The sequence below is a fragment of the Centrocercus urophasianus genome, unplaced genomic scaffold (genome assembly GCF_019232065.1).
Source record: "Centrocercus urophasianus isolate 14NV4802_14NV808 unplaced genomic scaffold, USGS_Curo_1.0 seq_21, whole genome shotgun sequence".
NCBI lineage: Eukaryota > Metazoa > Chordata > Aves > Galliformes > Phasianidae > Centrocercus > Centrocercus urophasianus.
The window spans coordinates 15,104,318-15,126,308 of NW_024884767.1; the positions used below are offsets into that span (position 1 = coordinate 15,104,318).

At 39.1% G+C, this 21,991-nt stretch overlaps 1 protein-coding gene across 1 annotated transcript; it reads right to left on the reverse strand.

Annotated features, from left to right (window-relative positions):
• Positions 1-7,161: 7,161 nt before the first annotated feature.
• Positions 7,162-20,689, reverse strand: SLC25A46 (solute carrier family 25 member 46). Its single transcript, XM_042822959.1, has 8 exons — positions 20,422-20,689; positions 18,690-18,732; positions 15,517-15,574; positions 14,953-15,030; positions 14,200-14,300; positions 12,480-12,536; positions 11,972-12,029; positions 7,162-9,056 (listed from the first exon to the last, which is right to left on the reverse strand). The coding sequence occupies exons 1-8, from the start codon at positions 20,672-20,674 to the stop codon at positions 8,478-8,480; spliced, it is 1,227 nt and encodes a 408-aa protein (XP_042678893.1). The 5' UTR covers positions 20,675-20,689; the 3' UTR covers positions 7,162-8,477.
• Between the last annotated feature and the right edge of the window lie 1,302 nt (positions 20,690-21,991).

Below are 21,991 nucleotides of genomic sequence, written 5' to 3' on the forward strand. Positions count from 1 at the left end.
TTACCTACATATAAAAGATCATATTTACTCTTGAAGTTAAAATACTTGTGAATAATTTATTAAACAAATTTGTTAAATTTGTTAAAAAAAGATTCCATTGTGTGTATTAAAATATATACCCTTAAATATATACTTAAATACCTAGTCTATTTTTAAATACTGAACCTTATTTCATTCAAGTTATAATATTCCAATTAAAAAAAATCTTCCCTACCTCTCAATCCCTCCCTCCCCCCCCAAAAAAAATAAACACCCACAGCAGTAGTGAGCTGAACAGGACTGACTGAGCCACATTTTCCCTGCTTATTCAATATTACATAAATGAGACAATATGGGGACAAAATTTAGAATTTGATATATTAAAGGGAACTGTTGTCGTTTAAATTGGGGATGTAATGTGCTTATTATCTGGACTAGTACTTTTTGGATGTGAATTTTGACTGTCTCACATTTTAGTATCTGTAGAAAGCTGTAAGAAGTTATAGGTAGTTGCATTTAAGACAGCAAAATGTTTAAGTGCCTTAGTTTCTATTTGTAATATATACAGAAAAACGTCAAGCTTCTTTCTTCAAGAACTGTTAGCATTTTTCTATAACATTTTGAAAATAAAAATCTATTTTCTTCTAATGTATGTATGCTGTTATTTCTATGTGACTGAGTTTTAGACTTCTCAACTTAAAGGAATGCTGAAAAATAGCAGAAAATAGGTATGCAAGAACCATAGGTATGAAAACATAGCTTTAGTTATTCCATTTGGCTCATACACCGCATATTATTAAAATTGGTTTTCATCAGTGCAACAGATGCAACTTAGCCACTCTTACCAAATACTAAACTGCATTGCTCAATACTGAAACCATTCAGTACTGACTGGGTTGTTTTAATGAGCAAGATACTCTCTGTGCTTACTTTAGTTAATGTAAACCAACTTTCTCTTGCTCTGACAATGCATGCCTGTTATACATAGTTCTGTATACTCGTTTTCTCTGGTTACACGGACTTACTCATTCAATCACAAACAAATACTACAGCAAAGGTTTGTAGTAAATGTGTCATACTTAAACTGAGTTTCTAAATGAGGCCTTGAAAGGAGCTCTTGAAGTAGGCAGATATAAGCACACATCTCAAGAAGAGGAGCCTATGGAGTTATTTAGATAAAAGAGTTCGGGAGAAGAAAAAACACAATGGAATGCAAAATCAAAGCACAAGCCTTTGTAAGCTGAGCATTCAAAAAATACTAAGATTCAGAAACTGAACACTGAAATATAGAAAATGGCAGGAGTTAAAGCTGTCCTTCCCTCCAGTTTAACATGACTTCCAGAACTGCAACAACCTGAACACCTCCAGGGACGGGGCATCCACAACCTCTCTGGGCAGCCTGTTCCAGCACCTCAGCACTCTCTCTGTAAAGAACTTCCCCCTGACACCCAACCTAAATCTTTCCTCCCTCAATTTAAAACCATTTCCCCTTGTCCTGCAGTTATCAACACTTTCAAAGAGTTGATTCCCCTCCTGTTTGTAGGCTCCCGTTAGGTACTGAAAGGCTGCACTGAGGTTACCCTGCAGCCTTCTTTTCTCCAGGCTGAACAAGCCCAGCTCCCTCAGCCTGTCTTCATAGGGGAGCTGCTCCAGTCCCCTGATCATCTTTGTGGCTCCCCTCTGTCTTTCTTGTATTGGGGGCTTCAGAACTGGACACAATACTCCAGATGGGGCCTCAGAAGAACATTGGATGGGCAGAATTGAACCAAAGTTGCCTAAGTAAAGTTACTGCCTAGCATCAAACAAGCTCTCTTTGGAGGCAGAGTCATTTTCCACCTATCATATAAAACTTATTTATCTTCCTAGCCTATGCCTTATTTTGTTCCCTTCAGAGACAGGAACCTTTTCTCCCATGTGTCCTGTTCTACAAACAGACAGGGAGAGAGCTTCCAGTTAAACATTTCATGCTCACAACAATGCTCAGTTTTAAGGATGCCAAAAATCCTGTGATCTTTGCTGCAACAAAAACCTAGTAATGAGAAGAACTTACCAGTGGACACAAATAAGCATCAAGAAGAGCCACCAAGGGAAGCTAAGAATGCAGTGTTATTGACACACACTCATCAGTTTTCTGAACGTTACTGTTTTCCCTAAGTCTAAAAGAGTGTTGAGTTATTCTTATGAGAGTTTACAGGAATTATCCTGTTACGTTGCCAGATTTTTGCAAGAACTATGTATTTCATATTACTTAATTTTAGCATTGGTAATTTGTCGTAGCTATGTGACAAGCCAACCACTGGGGCTAAATCACTTTCAAATCTAATTACAACCACTCATTTAAGGATTACACAGAAATAAAACTGCCAAAAAAACAGCAGTGTAGCAGCATTACAACATTGCTCTGCTTAGCCTAATAATCTAATACGATTACATTACTGTAAACATCCTTGTAATTCTCCAGTGGTGGCTTAGCCTGGACAAAGTGCTCTGTTAATCATCAGATAGTGCTTCCGGTACTTGAAGAGTATCCAGCTGTTAAGGTGCTTTGCCAGAACTCCAGCAAGAAAAAAAAAATACACAGAAGACAGAAAACATGCCCAGCAAAGCCAAAAACACAGGACATCTATGACCACCCAGCAAGCTGCAGTAAGCCAAGAGGCACTCAACTAAGTACAAAGTCATCAAAGGATGTACTCATATGCAAGTCATATGGACCTGAAAAAGCAACTAGAGACAAAAAAAAAACCCCAAAACTATAGCATTCTAATCCCTTTCCACCACATGCTTGTTGTTGGAAGGTGCAGTCACACAAAAAGTAACTTCTCATTCTCACTTTTCTGTTGATTTTAAGAATGAAATACAAGTGTAACAACTTCTGGCAGATGAGAACGTTTATCTTTGCCAGTAAAAGCATAGGAAGAGTTTCCATACTAACATAAAATCTTAATAATCCCAGACACAAACCCATACCAGCTACAGGCCAGTACTAATTCCTTTATTAATGAATGGTTCTTTAGCTTCAGCTGTGAAACTAAGAACCGTCACTGAGAAACACTGTACATATAAAGCTGGGCGTTGTTCAGATAACTGCTTCAAAGAACAGGAAACAAAGCCTAAGCACTTGCACACCTATCCCTACAAGTTAACCTATTCGTATATAATTTGTTATAATCCCTATATATACCCCTAGAAAATACAACAAGAGCTATCAACAGAGCATATTTCAGACTGACTCAACTGCGTGACTTTCAAGATCATCCATCTCATGTGTTATGAGAAGATTTCTCACCCCATGAATTCACCCCATGAATTCAGTGTCAAATATAAACTACTTTCTCACTGTAAAGTGCAGTTTGCATATTCTGTTAGTAGTTTTTGGCATCTACTCTACGACATGCAATGGACAACATGATAAACATGTTTGAGTACCTGGAGTGGCCTTCAGCTATTTGCTTGTGCAGTACAGGCAAGGCATTTTAGAGCAAAGAAAGCACAAGGAAAAGGTAATATTTGGAGGAGAGATACCACTGACGAGATATAAACAGTGCAGATAGACAAGGCAGATACAAAACCAAAGAGAAAAGACAAGATGGAGACAGAGGTAGGCATGAACTGAAATAGAGAGTGGATGAGCTGCCTCTGATTAGAGAGGCAAAGAAATTGTATATAGAAAACAGACAGAGAATGAAAGACCTTAGGAGAAGAACATAAACTCTTTTTCAAGAAAATTGTTTCCTATGAAGTAAATACTTCTTCCCTCTAATACAGCAGTAAACTGACACATACATCCTTGCCAAGGTACTCACATTGGTAAGCACATACTCAGCTTCAGAATCCTCTCAATGCCTTCTTTTTTTCCTCCCACTTCATTTTGCATACGTGAAGTTACATCACAGGTAACAGTCTTCAAAAGTCCTGCTTTTGTTTGTATTTTTTCACTGGTTTAGACTGATTACATTGCCTGCATGCACCATAGAATACATCTGCAGTCTGAATGGACATTGAAGGTATCATGCAGACCTTGAATAGCACTGAACAGAGCTAGTATGAGCAGGGAGCCAACAACCAAAGCAGCTATGCATATGGGTTCTTCTGGAGCACATCCTGAGGCATTTGGTTGAGTATAGGACACAACCTGCTTGAAAGCTCATATACTGCATACATACATTCAGGATCAAAAAATCTTCAGTCATTTACACTCACTCTACTGCTTTTCTTTTCTGGATGGACACCAGAATCAACAACACTCAGGAACATCAATTTTAAGAACAGTTGTCTACAAGAATTGTTTGAGCAAAGATGAGAGAAAAGAGTAAATACCTCCTCAATATGTCCAGGACTTACTGTAATGAGAAACTGAAATAGGAGCAAGACTTTGAACTTGAGATAACAGCTAAACAACCTTTTTTAATTCTAATTTTATTACATTAACAGGCCAGGTTATACTCCTTTGCTTCTCCAAGAAGAGACCGATACAACATCTCACCCAGATCAAATTGCCAGAGGCAGTAAGTATAACGCAGCCAATTAAGATTCTGAACTAGAAAAAAAAAAAAAGGACATAATTGCAGTATTAAACATGCATATTGTTGTATTATTTACATTCTTTGAAAGGTTGCCTTGGTTGGAGAAGAAAACGCAGATCTATGTTTCATATTGAAAATGCTGAAGCAGCTGCACCAGGGAAAGTAAGGCATGGTAGACTTAAATGCTTTGTGATTCTAACTTGAAACTTAAGAGATGTACAGATACCGGACTGTTGTACTTTGGTTTCATTAATTTGGTGAACCTACAATCATTTTTCTACTGTTTTAAATCAGCACTTTTGGGCTATTTCAACATATAATTTTCAGCATTTCTTCCCCACCCTCCAATTTTGCTCTGCCAAACTGCAGAGACTGGTATAAAAAGTCAACAGCTTTTTGATGATGTAAAGACTGAAAATACAAAGCTCTACTCACCTCTTTAGAACTAGATTTGCTTTTAAAACAGATGACACCAGTTTTTTATTAAACAGAGATTTTATGTTCTACCCCTGCTACAGGTTTGCATTTTATCTTTTAAAACAATCCAGAGAAATGGTTTTACTCAGTTTGTTATCACCACCTTTTCCCACATAGGACAGGAAATGCTGCCATTACATGCCGCTCTCTGGACTTCCATCAAAAACCATTTAGTCCACAAAATTGTTATGTGAGCTCTCCTCCTCGGAGCTCATTAAAAGGCAAATATTTGGACCACTCCAGCCCCTAATTATACCAACAATCGACCAAGAAATATATATATAGCAACTAAGAAATTGTATATTGATGTAAAGACAAGCCTGATTTATGTCATCATGTAGTAGCTGAAAGACTGTGAATAAGACTGTGGCAGCCTAAAGGACTGGCTCAGGTAGAACAAGCAGCAATAAGTGCAGCAGCTCAAATCTTGTCTTGTACTTATATTAAGCTGATGCTAGATCCACAAGAGCTGAAAGAAGTATATAATTTGATAGTTGTGAATAAATCCATAAAATACGCTCCACAGCTCAAGTACAATAGATTTGATCCAGCTCTGGGTCCGCTCGTGCAACAGAGTAGATCTGGTAAAAGGAATGAATTTGAAATCTTGCTGAAGACTACAGTACCAGTACTTCATCATGACTTGCAGCACTTGTATCAATACTGCCCCCCTAACAGGGGAATTGGAACTAGATTATCTTAAAGTTCCGTTCCAACCCAAACCCTTCTATGATAAGACCTGAAAGCTCTGTTCTAACAGAGCCAAAAGATGCATCTGATTTGAAAGGTAGTCTTGTGAAACAACACAGGCAGATAATTGTGATGGTTTCCAGGTGGTGTAACCTCTGAAAGTTTCTTGCCTTATCTATCATCAGCTACCTCACATCAAAGCTTGCTCTTTACAATGTATATGTCGGTAAGAAGCCAAATCTGAGTGGGAACACTACATTGAGTCATACTTCAGAAATATTCACTGCCTTGAAATCAGCACTGAAAAAAATGAAAAAAACATATAAGAAAGTAATTGAATTTGTATCAGTACGAAGAGAATGTACTGTTCTTTCATATTCCAAAAACGTGAACTCACTTGCTATAACAATATTTTATAGTTTTCAGTAACGCCCTATGCTAAAACCACTGACTGCTTACACATTTGAGATAAACAGCTATGTACCTGTTCTCTTAAACCTGGATTTAAGATGAAAATGAAAATGGAAATATTTACAATACTGTAATAAAAATGTTAAAAAGATCATTCACATTTTTTTGCGTGGGTAAGAATTCAACTTCAGATAAAGCAATGAATTAGTTTTTTTGGAAGGTAAAGCACATGCACATTCAGAATCAAAATATATTAACTGTAATTGATGGGATGAAGACCAAAATTAACAGCCTGAAGCAAACTACTTTGCCACTACAGAACAGTCACAGAAAGTCGACAGCACCTTCTTATTCTCCTTAATGCTACACCCTTTTCTGGCAGAGTGAAGTAGAACTGTAACTCTTGGCAATGAGAGCACGTTTGATACTTTGATACAAGTTAATGTTCTAGCACAATACACCATGAGTGCTCAGAACAGTCCTATCTTTCCTCTGTGAGAATACACAAAATGGAAGGCACGCCTTTATATGACAAAATGTCCTTCTGTTCCTAGAAAAACATTTTGGTCCAATGTCATAGACTGATCTGCAGTGTTGGTCTCCAACATGACCTTAGTCACAGGGCAGGAACCTGGACTAGACCTGTCTCCCCAAACTGGACGATTCTCTGATGTGATTCACTCTTCATATTCACAGAAACTTAAAAAACGTTGAACAACAACAAAAAACAAAAAACCCTAAAATTAGAGTGTTTTACCCATGCTCTAGCATGTAGTTCTAGTTCAACATATAATTGCACTTTGGAAATTCGAGCAATTTACAACAGTCGCTAAAGTGCATATACAACAAAATATAACATACAAACCAGTACTCCTTTGTCTGCCTCTCCAGTGAATTACTTCAAAATATTTAGTGAATTCTCATTTTATTTGATTGCTTCCATTCTATACACTAGATTTCCAATTAACAATATTTCAAAATGAAACCAGTTCCCAACTTCACTGCACTTTCCACTTCAGCACTTATGTATTTAAAAAACATGAAAGTTCCTGTAACAATAATGCAGACTTGCAACTGATTTCAAGAGCTTACGAATAGCAATACTTCATTATTTAGCCATGACTATTTTCCATAACAATACACTATACAATGCTTAAAAATTAAGTGAACATCAATTTACAGCATTCAAAGAACTTGCCACAAGAAAGTCTGAAGAAGGTTATTAACCTTTCACGTAATTTAGAAGTGACTCTCCACGTGCTTGCTGTATTTGCTAAAACCATCCCACTGTTACCCCGCCCTCCCCCAAAACTTCATCATATTTATTGATGAAACAAAGGAATAATTTATTTTGGGTGACAAAAACTAATTTCCAGACCAACAGCTTTGATTTAATGGTGGAAGCGGGAAAAATGTTACATTTCAGTAGTTACTTGCACATGAACAGACTTTGTTCTGCTTCACAGAAATATCTAATCCAGCAGAGATCTTCAGCAAAGAACATTGGTGCTAAACTTTAAGTAGGCAATTTTGTACATACTCGTCCAATCTAACAAAAGGAACTCTAAAAATAGCCAGTTAATCTCTTACGCTTTCAGTGTATTTTGAACATTGACACTCAATACATTTGCAAGCTTATTCTGTTAGATGAAGTAGCAGAATGAAACTTAACTGAAGTTACCAGCGGAAAGTTGACTAAGAATGGCTCTTACACATGCACACACTGGTTTCTAATTTGCTTTATTCACACGCTTTAGTACTGTAAGCTTTGTGAACAAACTATAAGACAGCTACATATTACATTCTGTGAAATTTTATCCCCAAAGAAGTTTTTGTTATTTTTGTATGAAGCAAAAGATTCATCTTCTGCTACACTGCAGCAAAATAAGATGTCTACATACCTGTAATTTCAGTGATTTGTGTCTATTTAAGTTACTTTTACAGTTCTATTTTATTCACAGGCCCATTAAAAGTGAAGATGAAAACACTTTAAAAAGACCAGTAAAGTCATCTCTCACTTCAAAGTTCTTACAACTTATGAAAAAAAAAATTTCTTCAAACTGCCTAGCAGTCCAGATCATCAGGTGTGATGTTTCTATAGCAGAGATTATAAACTCATACCCGTTCCTTAGTTCAGCTAACTGGTAAATCATTCCAGCCATATCTGAAATCTGATCCCCTTGTGCATGACTGCATATTATACTTAATTGGTTTCTCCTTTTCAATTTAAACTATACTTTCAAATTATACTTACAAGCTTGCATTTTTAAAACAAGCTTTACTATGTAGGGAGAATCCACAGAGCAGATTCTTTGAACTTCATTTTTGACTTAATTTTTAACAATATGGTACAACTGTATCATATCCACAATGCTAAATCCACACCTGAACAGATTAGGAAACATTTTGAAGCAGTGTTGAATAAATGATTTTGGTGAGCTGTAAAACAGCGACATGCAAGGTATACTGCACTACAACAGCTCCAAATCCCTTGTAAAAACCTAGCATTCCTTCTTCACGTTTTATACTATTAATGCAGTCTCTCACTCCCTCATATTGAGTATTGATCGGAAGCACTTCATAGCCAAGGTCTGTATTGTCAATTATCGTGCGCGTCCCCTGAATATGAAGGCGGTGTAAAACTGTTTCCAGTGGGTAAAGCATGACATCAGCACAAAGGCTAGCGGCAAAGCTAGCAATGAGTTCTGGAAAATACGCATCCAGCATGCTCTGCACAGAAGTGGAGCTCTCTGTTGGCAGGCTGTGGGAATTCTCTCTTTTCAGAAAAAGCAAAACAAGCTTCTGGACGATGGAACTGATGACGTAGTGAAGAACTCCATGTAGAGCGGTTGGAAAAATCAAGACCATTAGAGGAAGGAGGCGCTTGCTGTGGGGTACTCCCATGCCTACAACTCTGCCGATTCCTTCTTTAACACAGTCCAGAATGCCAGGATTGTCTCGAATGATTTCACTCTATAAGCACAATGGATTAGTTAAGACTTGTGCCATTTCAGTACCACACTGACACCTACCTCTGCTGAATTTTATCTTAAGATAAACACGTATTTGCACGCCATTATGTCTAAGCGGCTATACTGATATTTCACGTTCTTCTATACTTAATAGATTCAAGTAAATTTGCGTTTTCATTTTTTTTTAAAAAGTGATTTGATCTACATTACAGTTATGTGTATTACTAGCAAAGAAATACAACTATCAGCATATCACAGGGTCTGCCAAAAAAAGAAACTAATTTGAATACTTCAAAATATTTTTTTTATCCAGTCTTTATAAATACATAACATGTTACGAACTCTGAAGATCTCCTTCATATTGCTATTATCACTTCAAACATGCCACCTACTGGCTTGAAATGCAAGAGACAAAAGCTTTAGCAACTACAGCCTAACTCTTAAAGCTATTTCAATGAAGCATTTCTAACTGTTAATGGTATGGTTTATCAAAGTTAACATAAAACTTTTGGTAAAAGAAATCCAACAGTCTTTAATCTCTATATCTTGTAATTTGTACTTGTCCTCTTTCAGCACATGAATAACGTAAAATTGTTACAAGCTGTCCACTGCAGATATGGATACTGCATAAATAAGTGACAAATGCTAATACTAACTTTCGCATTTCTCGTTAGAAAGTCAATTATTATGTTTCCAAGAACTGGATAATACATTTAATACAGCACAGATACATCTATTCAGGAAAATACTTAAACACAGTTGAACTGAGCCTAAAATTCTGTTAAGATCTCAGTAGGATTACTTTCACGTACAAAATTTTACATAGCTGATCACTTGTTTACAAGGTTGTAGGAAATACTGTTTTGGCCTTTTGCTTGTTTCTGCCTGGTTAATAAGCACAGAATCATCACAGAACGGCTTGGTCTGGAAAGAACCTTACAGACCACTGAGTCCCAGCATCACGATCATGAGCAGGGCTGCCACCTGCTAGATCAGGCCACCAAGTGCTGCAACCAACCTGGCGTGGAACATCTCCGAGGACAGGGAATCCTCAGGTTCTCCATGCAAGCTGTTTCAGAGCTTCCTCACTCCCCAAGTAAAGAAATCCTCTCTACCAAATAATCTAAACTTCCCTTTTCTGTTTAAAACCAATGTCCCTTTTCCAATTCCTGTCAGACCATACAGTTCTTCTATCCAGAGCCACGGTGGCTACCTCAGATCATCTCCTTGTCTCACATGTCTTAACACAGCTTCCAGGAGGAGCTGTTCTATGATCTTTCCAGCCACAGATATGAGGCTACTCATCCTAGAGTTTCCTGAGACTTCCTTTCTCCCTTTCAGTGACATGATTTAGCGGAGGGTTGTTAGAGTTAGGGTAGTATCTTAGGTTGTGGTTGGACTTGATGATCTTGAAGGTCTTTTCCAACCTGAGCAATTCTATGATTCTCTTAAAGTGAGAGGATTTTGCTCTCCCTGCCTACACATTCAAGGATGTGAGAGGCATGCAAAGCCTGTCTGTGGAGACTGATACAAAGAATTGTGGAGTATCTCTGCCTTCTCCATGTCAGTTGTTCTAGTGCTCCTTTTCCATTTATCAGAGAAGGAGTGAGCACAGTCCTGCCAAAAAAGACTTTGGGGGACCTCTTTGTGGCAAGCTGAACACATGCTAGCGAAGTGCCCTAGCAACCCAGAAAGCCAATCTTATCTTGGGCTGCAAGGAAGGAAAGTGTGGCCAGGAGGACAAGGGATACGGATCTTTCCACTTTAGTTTGCACTGGTGAGACCTCACCTGGAATACTGCACCCAAATGTGCAGCCCTCAGTACAGGAGAGACGTGGACGAATTAAAGTGTGTCCAGAGGATGGCCAAAAAAAATGATCTAAGGGATGGAACACCTCACTACAAGGACAAGCTGAGAGAGCTGGAGCTGTTCAGCCTGGAGAAGGCTCCAGGGAAACCCAAGAGTGGCCTTTCAGTATGTAAACACATTCTCAAAGAATAATAAGAAGATAGAAAAATCAACCTTTTTTTGCCTCTTCTCCACAGAAAACATCTTACTGACACCCAGCAACAGCTGAACTATAGGTTTAAAAAGTTGGATCTATTATCTATCTTAGTAGTATTTACGAACTTGCCTGAATGAAAGTGATTAGTCTGATGACTGAATGACATGAATGACTAACCTGCATCACCTCCACAAGAGCTCACTTTACTGGTAAGAGTGCCATCAGCAGCAAAAAGATACTTTCATGGTAAAAGCAACTAATTACATGGAAATATCCAGAAGAATTATCCTGTACTGCTGTTAAGCTTCGACACTTTGTGAAGAAAGGAATGCAACAATTCACTGAAATATAAGTATTATGGTTTACTCTGTACTCTTACAGACAAGTATCCTAAGCAACATGTTTAGACTGAAATTTGTTATGATGACTAAAGAAGAACTAGACAAAAATTTTAAAGGAAAAGCACTCCTTGGTATTTTGACCAAACAAAGTCGAACTACTAGAGAAGCTCTGAAATCACTATAGTGAAAGGGTCAGAGGTCATACCAGTAACCTGCCTAGCAGACCTTTCAAAAACCTTTATACAGAAAAGACTTGTTTAGAATATGTCTTCTAGATTGCATAAATGTAATCTGCTCTTCCATAATACAGACTGTTGGAACACTGCGTCTAAGCATGCTTTATCATACTAGATTTCCACTTAAGACAGCACAACCAAAATAACTATCATAATAAATACTTCCTACCTGGTATAATAAATATACCATCTGATATAATAAAACATACAGTCTCAAGCAAAAACAATACAACTACTGCAACAAATCTGAATGCAAATCCAAAGATTCACTTTTTAAGAAATCTAATTTATAAACAAAATAATTGTACCCTCCAAATGATATATGTAAATTACCTGTACAGTTTCAATCAGGCTTGCAGAATAGAAAGGCATTGCTATCACATGTGTTAACCTGTAGAAATCAACCAAATGACAATTATAGTCATGATAACACTACCATTTTAGTCACATATGCACATGAAAGCAATGCAGTTATCTACCAAATCATGCACAAGGCAAAACAGCAACTCAAATATCGAAACACACATTAACAAGTCAAGACATTCAGAACTTCTCTCAAATTCTACTCTCATATGATAGATCAATTCACATCTCAGATATTAAAATCTAGTGAAAGAAGAAACCATTATTTTAAATTATTCTGTCTCCATAAAGACACGGGGATCCAGAAAGAGAAAATTTCTGAAACTGACACACACAACCAACATTTTTAAAAAATAAATCAGAATTTGAGAATTACCATAAGCATCCTATCAAGAAAGAACACTTGCAGATTATACTGCTATACATTTACTAGCTTTATTATTGATGCCTAAATAATAATAACAAATGCCATATTTACCCTTTGAGTAGAAGGTGTCCACCTATCTGTTTGAGGTTCCATTTGTGTGAAAGCTCTCTAAAAAAGTAAAGCAGGATTTACTGTACTATGCATAAGAATAGTTACTCTCAAGCATTTATTTCATGGGTATCAACTTCCTTTTTTCACACTGGCATTCTACTGTTAGTCTAGAGATGCATCTCTCCTCTATAGGAAATTCCTCTGTCACATGTGCAGTTAATACATTGTAGTTAACCTTTTAAAAGTTATTCAGCCTAGTAGGTAGCTTAGAAAAACTTTTAATTATTAGTAAGTCTCTGAAAGTCACTTTCAGAAAGTAGTGGAAATTTCAGCATATCAGCCTTTCTTTACCAAAATACATTCTTTACTGTATTTTGAATTAGTTACATTCTTTCCATTTCTTGAAGTTATTTTTGTCCATCTGTTTCTTTCCTAAAAACTGACAAGATATTCTCACAGAGTCAGAGAAGACTGGTCTCTAACATAGCTCATTAAAATAATTTTATTAAAATAAAACTCATGCGCTGTATATTAAGGGATTTCTTTTTTTAAGTCACCCTTAAGTTAGAATTTTCTAGTTACACATTTCAAGATATGAATACTAAGTTAACTACAGCCCGCTTGACTCTCACACCAGCTCAATATTCAACAGCCATAATTTGGTAAATACCTACAATGTAATGAAATTTCTACCTCAAACGTCAGAAATAGACGAATTTTAAAAACTAAGTTCAGCTTCAGTTCTCATTCAGTTGGACCTGATGACCTCAGAGGTCTTTTCCAACTTCAGTGATTCGGTGAAATACAGAATGAGTTTGTCTAGTACAGAACAACATTCAACTTGCCATGTTAACATGCATTAAATGTTAACTGCATTTCCAAGCCCCTTTCCTATAATGGGGGAATGCTGCAATACAGAACTGAAGATGTTTCACTGCATCCTTTGTTCTTTATAAAATTATTTAACTCCACTTATGGGTGGCACTGTTGCCAAAAGCAGTAACCTCCATGTCCATGCAATGGCTCAGATGCACACTACTACTGAAGCGTCCAGTAAAAAACTGCATGGGGTAATACACACAGGCGACATTCATTCTTGCCAAATCTCTTCTCCAATTTAAAACCATGTCCTTTAAGTACTAGGTTTCCATGTGTACGTTAAAAATGGGAACACTGAGCTCCCTCAATGCAATGACAATTCTTAAGCCCTTTGGACAATTCAGACTTAAACAGTATTAAGCTCAAAACATATTTCCACTTTCTTAACATATTATCCAAGAAACGTCTTTATCACTTCACCAGCATTAGCGTGTGCTCTGTGACTATTAAGTATCTTTTACTAACTTTTAATTATAGAACCTTAGAATCATCAAGGTTGGAAAAGATCATCCAGTCCAACTGTCTGCCTACCACCAACAGTTCTCACTAAACAACATCCCCCAACACAACATCTAAGTATTTCTTGAATACCTCCAGGGTTGGTGACTCCAAACCAATTTGCCATGTTATTTATATAGTTGACCAATAGGCAAACATACATACATGGCTTCCAGAAAGTCTCTTACTGTTTAATTACATGGTGATCTTTGCCAAAATAACCTCACTGTGCTGACACACATCTACTCAATGTCTGACTGAACTCAAATTTCTCAAAAAAATTTAAATTTCTAACACTTAAAAGACAACGTTTTGTTAGAAGAAATAAAAATCCACACAATACCTTGGTAAAGGTGTGAATTCACTGACGATGCCTTCTGTTCCCAGGGTTATGCCCTGAACAATGAAAGTGCTGCCCATTCCTTTCCAAAGAGCTCTTGGACCCTGTGTTTTGAAATATGCAGTTACATTGAAGCAACATGAAATATTTTCACTATTTCACTCATTTGCACAAAATCTAAGCAAACCCAAGATGCGTAGGGTCACAATTCTATCATTAAACTTCAAGATCATCAAACCAGATGACTTCTCAACTCAAAAGAACTTTGCATCACACAACCTTAGAGGTCTCTGTGTCATAAATGTTATGCCATTTTCACCGGACAAAATATGCTCAGGATGTTAAGATATGCTGATTTTTACTGCTCTCTGACTTCAGTATGAGGTTTTCCATTCTCCTCCTCCCACAAGACTATGCAGAACTGGAAGTTCATACTTCAGATGTAGCCACTTAACAGTCACTCTCATTATCCACATAAAGCTTTTTTTTTTTTTTTTAAACTATCCTAATTGAAAAAAAAAAAAACCAGTTTTGAGGGCCTCTTACTTTCTAAAACACATAAGCCTTCCCCACTAAATAATATACTTCATCAGAAAAATTAATCATTACTTTTTGAAGAATTTCTGTGACCATAACCACCCCCTAACAATGACCACATGTTTTACCATCAGTTGCATAAAGAAATGAAGATGCCAGTATACAAATGTACCATAGTAACATCCATTGCTCTGATGCAACCTGACCCCAAATACTGACCTGTGTCTTATTGATGCTGTACATAATATTGACAATAGTAAATGGAGTGAGATGATAATTCCGAGCATGGTAATTAACCTGTTAAAAATATAAATGACTGCAGTTTTATAAACATACAGAAGTTACAACTCTGAAGTAAAAAGCACTTCCAAAACAGGCATCATCTCCATAAAGGTCACCTAAAGTGACCAACCAATATATGAATACAGTCTCAGTGAAATTCAGAGAAACAAGCAAAACTTTTAAGTGTGTATGGTGCAAATGTAAACAACAAAGAAGCACAGAAAAAAAAATACTTGAAACATAACATCTTGTTAGTAACCTGGGTTTGAAAGTTTCAGAGATGTTGAGGATCTCAATTACCGTAACTTATTTTCCAATATCCAAACAAAAAAGAATGCTCAGGTTAAATTTTAGAACAGAAAAAATGCACACTACAAATAGAAATAAAACAATGCATACTACTTAAGAATTGTGAAGTTTCCTTATACGCTACAGAACATGACAAAAACAATATCACAGCATAGAAAAGATCTGACTGAAAAGATAACAGAAAAGATATACCTGACACTGACGACGCAGAACAATGCAAGGATGGGCTAACACATTTTCTGTAAATAGGCTTTAAAAAAAGAGAAACGTATTTTAAAGCACTGGAAACAGCTGTAAATTTATGAGAAAAGGCTTGTTAACAGCATTGGATCAGTATTTGAAAAAAATACGCGTTACCTTGCAAATGAATAAGGCATTCTGAAGGGCTACCTTCTAGCATGCTGCTACTACAAACTAACAAGTATAAAATCACCCATTGCATACAATCATAATGAAAATTATGTACATAGGTTATATGTACATAAGTTGCTCCAAAAGTAACCTATTTATTTCCATGGAAATTACAGATGCATAAAGCCCAGTAACATTATTTGACATAGCAAACACCCAGCTACAACATGCTATTTTTCAGTATAGTCACCATCATTAGCAGATGAGCTAATTGATATGCTCTTCATTTCATGGTGTGACAGCTGTGTATGGTAGTCCAGAACATGCCTCGTCTTTCACACTGTTGTTACCACTGCTGAAATATACCACTCAATGAACTATATCTATAGTCTGGCCTAAACATTCAGCAAGTGTCCATGAATGTCATGAGTGCATTTTTTTTTTTCCACGTGGTGGAATTCAAAAGTATGAACAAAGTAAAGGTGCGTTACTATGGCAGTTACCATTGTCTCAAATCTCTGCTGCAATCTGTCACACAGGAACAAAAAATGGAATACTGGTAGGAAGGTTCACCTTTCACTGCCATACCACCAACATATGCCTCTGGTGTTCCAGGCCACGACAATAAAATAGGAGGCATTACTTTTGGAGCAGCCCTTGTATATACATATGGCAAAGCAATGCACCAAAATTCTTAGACCCCTCCCTTTCCATAAGATGAGGAAACAAGTCAGAAGGCAGGATACTGGAGGGGTTACTTTCCAATTTTATATTCATTCTGCTTATCACAGGATTAATCATGACCTTACTTAGAAAGGTACAGGACTGTTGTCAACAGCCACTTTTGAATTTCAGTCACACATTTTTTCAACAGGAAAGCATACTCCCCCAGAACAGCGCTCCCCTTCCTCACCTGAGAAACCACTGAAATCAAACCATGATAGGAAAAATCTCTCAATATTAACATAAAATTTCTGGCCACAGTCAGATAGAAAACTTGAAAACTTGTTATCTGAAAGAATCCAAGTGGTAAAAACACTTGTCTGCGTGCAGTTCAAATCCGATATAAGGATAAGAAAATCAAGGCCTCCAGACTCTGCCTAAGCATTTTAGGTAACATCACTGGTACCTTTAGGATATATTTAGGTAAGTTAGTGAACACCAACTTACTTTACCATTTGGAACTGATTTTTAACAGGACGGATATTACTCTGGATAAGCAAGTATTAATTGGAAAAACAAAACAAAACAACAAAAAAAAAAACCCACCAAATAAACAAACAAACAAAAAAAAACAAAACAAAAAAACCAAAAAACTAAGCCTGAAGTTTCGTAAGCTATTGAGCTAGTTCATATTTTGCTTCTACCAGTAAGGCAAAGCTTTCTTCACACTCCAGATGCTACCTATTCAGACTTCTTCATAGCCAACTGAGTTGTAGAAAGTAAAAAGTAACCTTTTTATTGTGGCTGTTTTTTACAGGATTCCTGATATGAATCACATCACAGGGTGTCTGACAAGCACCCGATGTAATGCAAATGCAGAAGCTGGAAGAACTGGTCTCAGCAGTGGTACAACATTCATCAGCTCTTCCTCAAAACTACAAGCCCACCTTAAGGTCCTAGAAGCCCTAGTACTCAAGATGTAAAAAACTTCATCACGCTTGATTAACTGAAAATGCATAGTTCCAATGGACTACTGAGACATGCTAACACCTCTACGCTGCTGAAGAAAATGAATACCATCCTGCCGTATGGCCCCACACTTTGCTGTTCTCACCTGAGTTCATTAGCTTCATCAGGTTGAAAAGAAATTAAACAACTCTTAACATGTTTGGCAGTTTCCACCCACTTCAACATTAATAACAAGGCTGAGCAATGAGCAAGCTGAATCATTGCAAGAGAAGCAGTGGAAGGAGGGAGACAGGTAATATTTCATGAGGTGAGATGACCTAATTTAAGCAACTCATTACTTGCCAGAAATGGTCACTCCTATTTTCTCTTCTTTATCCCTCCCCTCTCCGGTCCACTGCTGGCACTACTTCTAGGTGACTAACTGGCTCCTGCAGAGTCAGCTCCAAGGCAAATCAACCTGCCTCACCTAAACAGCAAAAGTCATCCAGCTCCTTCCCTGATTTGTTTTCACTTTAACTGCCTCAAACCAGTTAAAAGTTCTGATAGGCACCAAGGGTGACAATAGTAGGGGAAGAAACAGACCAAGTTGGAAGTCTTTGTTTCACTTTTAGCAGAAGCCAAAAGAACCTCAGCTGCCCAAGAAACTTAAGATGCAATTTCCTATGCTGAGCTAACTGGGCAAATAACATATGTACTCCAATTTTCTGAAGAGAGAAGCACTTTTAGAAGTTTCACATGCAGGTAAAGCAAATCTCACATTCCATAAGGAATAAGTCTTTTTTTTATTCATTACTTTTTTTGAGACAAGAAAGCCACCTCCCACCCTTTCACAAGATCCATCAGTACAGTGACCAAGAACAACCTCATCAGCTGAGTGTGACTGAGCAGGAATACTAAAAAAAATCCAGTTCATCACAACACCTAGACCAGACAATTTTGGGTTCTGAAAACAGTATTAAATATTTTAAATCCGCTACTTCCACAAATATTATCAGTAGTTAGTATTATCAAAATCATGAAATCTGACCAACTAGTCAGGTTAACATTACTGATTCAAATACACTGATATTGAATATATTTGCATATTCTTAGGAAGCATTCACATTCACGTTACTTAAATACGTTAATAGAAGGAAGAAAATAAATAAACTTCTGTGCTATTCTCAGATTGCTATGAAGAAGTTTCAAATTCACTGCTCCTGGAGTCATTCTGAGAAAAACTAAGTAACAGAAACCTAAATGGATTTTAAATAGGTTTAACAAGCACTTCAACTGTCTAAGTCTATAGGCATAAAAATAACACAGGTGATGTACACAAGGATCATAAAACAAATATAGCTTTACTACATCACAACTGCTTGAAAGCAATACAGAATTCTTACCTTGCAAGGCCAATACCAAAGCCTGCAAACCTGTTCAACTGCTCTGAAAGAAATAAAAATAGATTATATAGCACAGAGGGGAGAAATGCCAAGCAGACCATTTGAAAACAACAACAACAACAAAACCAACACAACCAAAAAGCAACAAGCAGTTCCAAATTATCTTATGCTGTACTTGATAAAAAAAGATACAGCTCCTAAACTACAATGTTTTTAGCAATTCAGTAAGGGAAGATATAAAAAAATGATTCACCCAAGAATATATGTACTTTGGATTCATTCGAGTTTGTGCACATTTTCAGAAACAAGATTTAAAACAACTACAGGGAAAAAAAAGGAGATAAAATGATCAAGAAGTTCATGAAATTGAACCTTTTAACAGATAAAGAGGCTAACTTCATTCATGATTCATTCATGATAAGCTTACAATTTTGAAGTATAAAATTAGCTATTTATGGCAGAATTCACTTGAAAACCAAAAACAGTAAAAAGAGAAACTTTGGAAAAGATAATAAAACAACATCAAGGGTTTTCAAATCAGTTTTCTAACTCCACTCCTTTGCTAAAAAAGAGTAGTTACTAAAAAAAGCACTAAAGCTGCAAATAGAACAGTGGGTTCAATTACCTGTTGTTTGTTACCACATATTTACACTTTGGAACTGCTAGTTTTAAGAAAAGCTTTAAGAAGAACCACAAACACAACTGAAAATTAATGTTCAAACTACAGGTGAATGCAGACTGCAACCACAGATAGTCCCAGTGGAGCTTCACAGAGACACAGCAGCTCTCCTACGAGGAATAAGCCACTCTTCACTTGCAGAGGTTGGACTCAATGATACCGCAACTCCTTATCTTAAAGTTCTTTAACACGTAGAACACCGTAATGACCAGGAGTACAAAGGACAGGAAAAGGTACATTCAGAATATCTATGAAGAAGCAGTGTGGTTCACCGCACTTTCATCAGTGGGGATGTACACAGACAACCCTAAAAATACAGAGAACTGCAGGTTGAAAAAAAGATTTACCCATTAACACACTAAGCTTTAACCAAACCAGCTGTTCACAGAATTTTGATGCCTACATACATATAAACCGCTACAGATCATCTTTTAATTAAAGCAGCCTATGCTCAGTACCCTAGATTTAGAAAGTTTCTCTCAATTCACCTCAACCCGGCATGAAACGATACTGTGCTTATAAAAGTCTCCACTCTCGCATACCGGTACTCTACTTTTGCATACCAGTAAACGGAAAAGGCTCGAACCAGCCGCCAATTCTCCCGCTCCTTCACCGCCATGTACGACAGCCGTTATCCCTCCCACAGCTGGTGCAACCACCCTCGTGCGTTTCAGCAAAACAATTACAGCGACCGGAAGACAGTCCGCAACGCTGACACTAAGCAACAAAACACTCCATCCGACCCGCGGCCACCTCCTACCCTCACAGGAGGCGGAGCACGTCTGCAAGGTATCATTCACACGGGCACAGGGAGTCCTGACACGCGCCGCTTAGCCAGGACTCGCAGGCAGCGCGCGGGCGCTCTCGGTCCTACACGTGCGGAGCCGCGGCCGTGAGCTCGGCAGCCCCGGGCCTGTGGCGGGAAGCCGGAGGACAGCGCAGCGCACCCGCGCGGCGAGCGCCCGAGCCCAGGCCGCCGCCTGCCCGCCCTCGCCCGTCAACGAGAGGCGGCCAGAGGAGCGGGCCGCGCTGCTGAGCTGGGCCCTTCCTTACCGGCGCCGGGCCCGCCCGCCCCGAGGCCAGGTTCCTCGTTGAGACCGGCAGCCCCGAGCGGCGTCCCGGCCCCGTACGGCGGAGTCTTCTCTCCCCAGTGCAGGTTGCGGCTGCCGGGGATGTCGGGCGGGGTGGTCACCCAGTGACCCATCTCCGCGGCTCCGCCGAAAGGCCTGACGGCCGGACCCGACTCCTCCCTGCCGCCCCCGCGGTAGCCCAGGCCGTCGAAGCCCTCAGGGCGCCGCGGGTGCATGGCGGGCCGTCACGGGCAGCGGCTCGACCAGCTGCCAGCCGCCACTTCCGACAGCTACAGGCCAGCCCCACCCCACCGAAGCCCAGCGAGGGCCGTGCGATCAGGGAAGAGGCGGGGCCGGCAGCAGGCTGCCCCAATGGCACCCTTCTTCCTGCGGGGCCGGGCTTTCCTCGGAGAGCAGAGCAGCGCTGGTGCCCCCTGTCTCACCGGAGGAGCAACGTTGAGGACGGGGAGGTCGCGGGCCGGCGTGAAGGCGGCGCGGGTGTGGGCTTAGGGGTTCGTCTGGTGCTGTGCGATCCGCGTGTTACGGATTCTGCCTGAGAGCCCTTCTGCCGTCCTTTCTGCCTGAGAGCCGCGGGGCCTGGAGCTGAGAGACCTGGCACCGTTCAGCCGGGTGAAGACCGAGAGGGAATGTCACCGGCGCTTACAAATGTCTAAAAGCTGTCAAGTGGATGGTACAGAACGAGGCACAGTGTGAACAAACTGGAACATAGGTAGTTCCATCTGAGCAGGAGGGAAACCTTTCCTTTGAGGGTGACAGAGCTCTGGAACAGGCTGCCTAGAGAGGCAGTGGAGTCTCCTTGTCTAGAGATACTGAAAACCTGTATGGACGCTTTCCTGTATAACCTGCTGTAGGGAATGTGCTGTAGCAGGGGCTTGGAATTACATGATCTCCAGAGGCCCCTTTCAACCTCTACAATTTGTAATTCTGTAAGAGCACCAACAGCTGGGCCTTGGGCTGACCTGCGCCCATTTGTTCTTTGTACACCAGATTAAGCTGCATTAATCCTTTCAGATCTAAGTACAGGACTTGCAGCAGGAATGCTCACTGTGTTTTACTGTCATGTGGTGCTAAATCTTCTCAACTTTGCCTGGTTTCTTCTACTGCTATTAAATATTAGCTCTGCTTTACCAGGAAGCCTCAGGTGTTCCCCATGACTGGGTGAAGGGTCAGTGTCCTTGTTTGGGTAGGGAGAAACGGTCTGGGGAGCTGCAGCCCTTCTGTCCTGCAGCAAAAGAAGGCCTATGCAGATTTGCCTCCTTCCTTTCGGCTATGACAATTGCCCACTAAGTGCAGGTCTGCTGCAAAGATTTTGCTTTGAACTTGTGAATAGGCAGAAGACCCAGCCTCCCCAGGAAGCAAGAGCTAAAACACTGCAGTTCATGTTAGGATTAGAGGTAATTTCTGTCTTAAAAAACAAAGCAGATTTTTTGTGTAACAGCCTAAATCTGTTCAGTACATACTGTGATGAGCAGGTCTTCAAGGGTTAAGAGATAATCTGGTAGGCGGTGTCTCTGGGAATTACAGGAATAGTG

Coding starts and splice junctions, on each gene's coding strand:
- SLC25A46 (XM_042822959.1), bottom strand. CDS start 20,674: ATGCACCCGCGGCGCCCTGAGGGCTTCGACGGCCTGGGCTACCGCGGG. Junction 12,030..12,479: donor GGACACCTTCTACTCAAAGG/GTAAATATGGCA, acceptor TGATTTCTACAG/GTTAACACATGTGATAGCAA. Junction 9,057..11,971: donor GCCTGATTGAAACTGTACAG/GTAATTTACATA, acceptor TTGTGCTTATAG/AGTGAAATCATTCGAGACAA.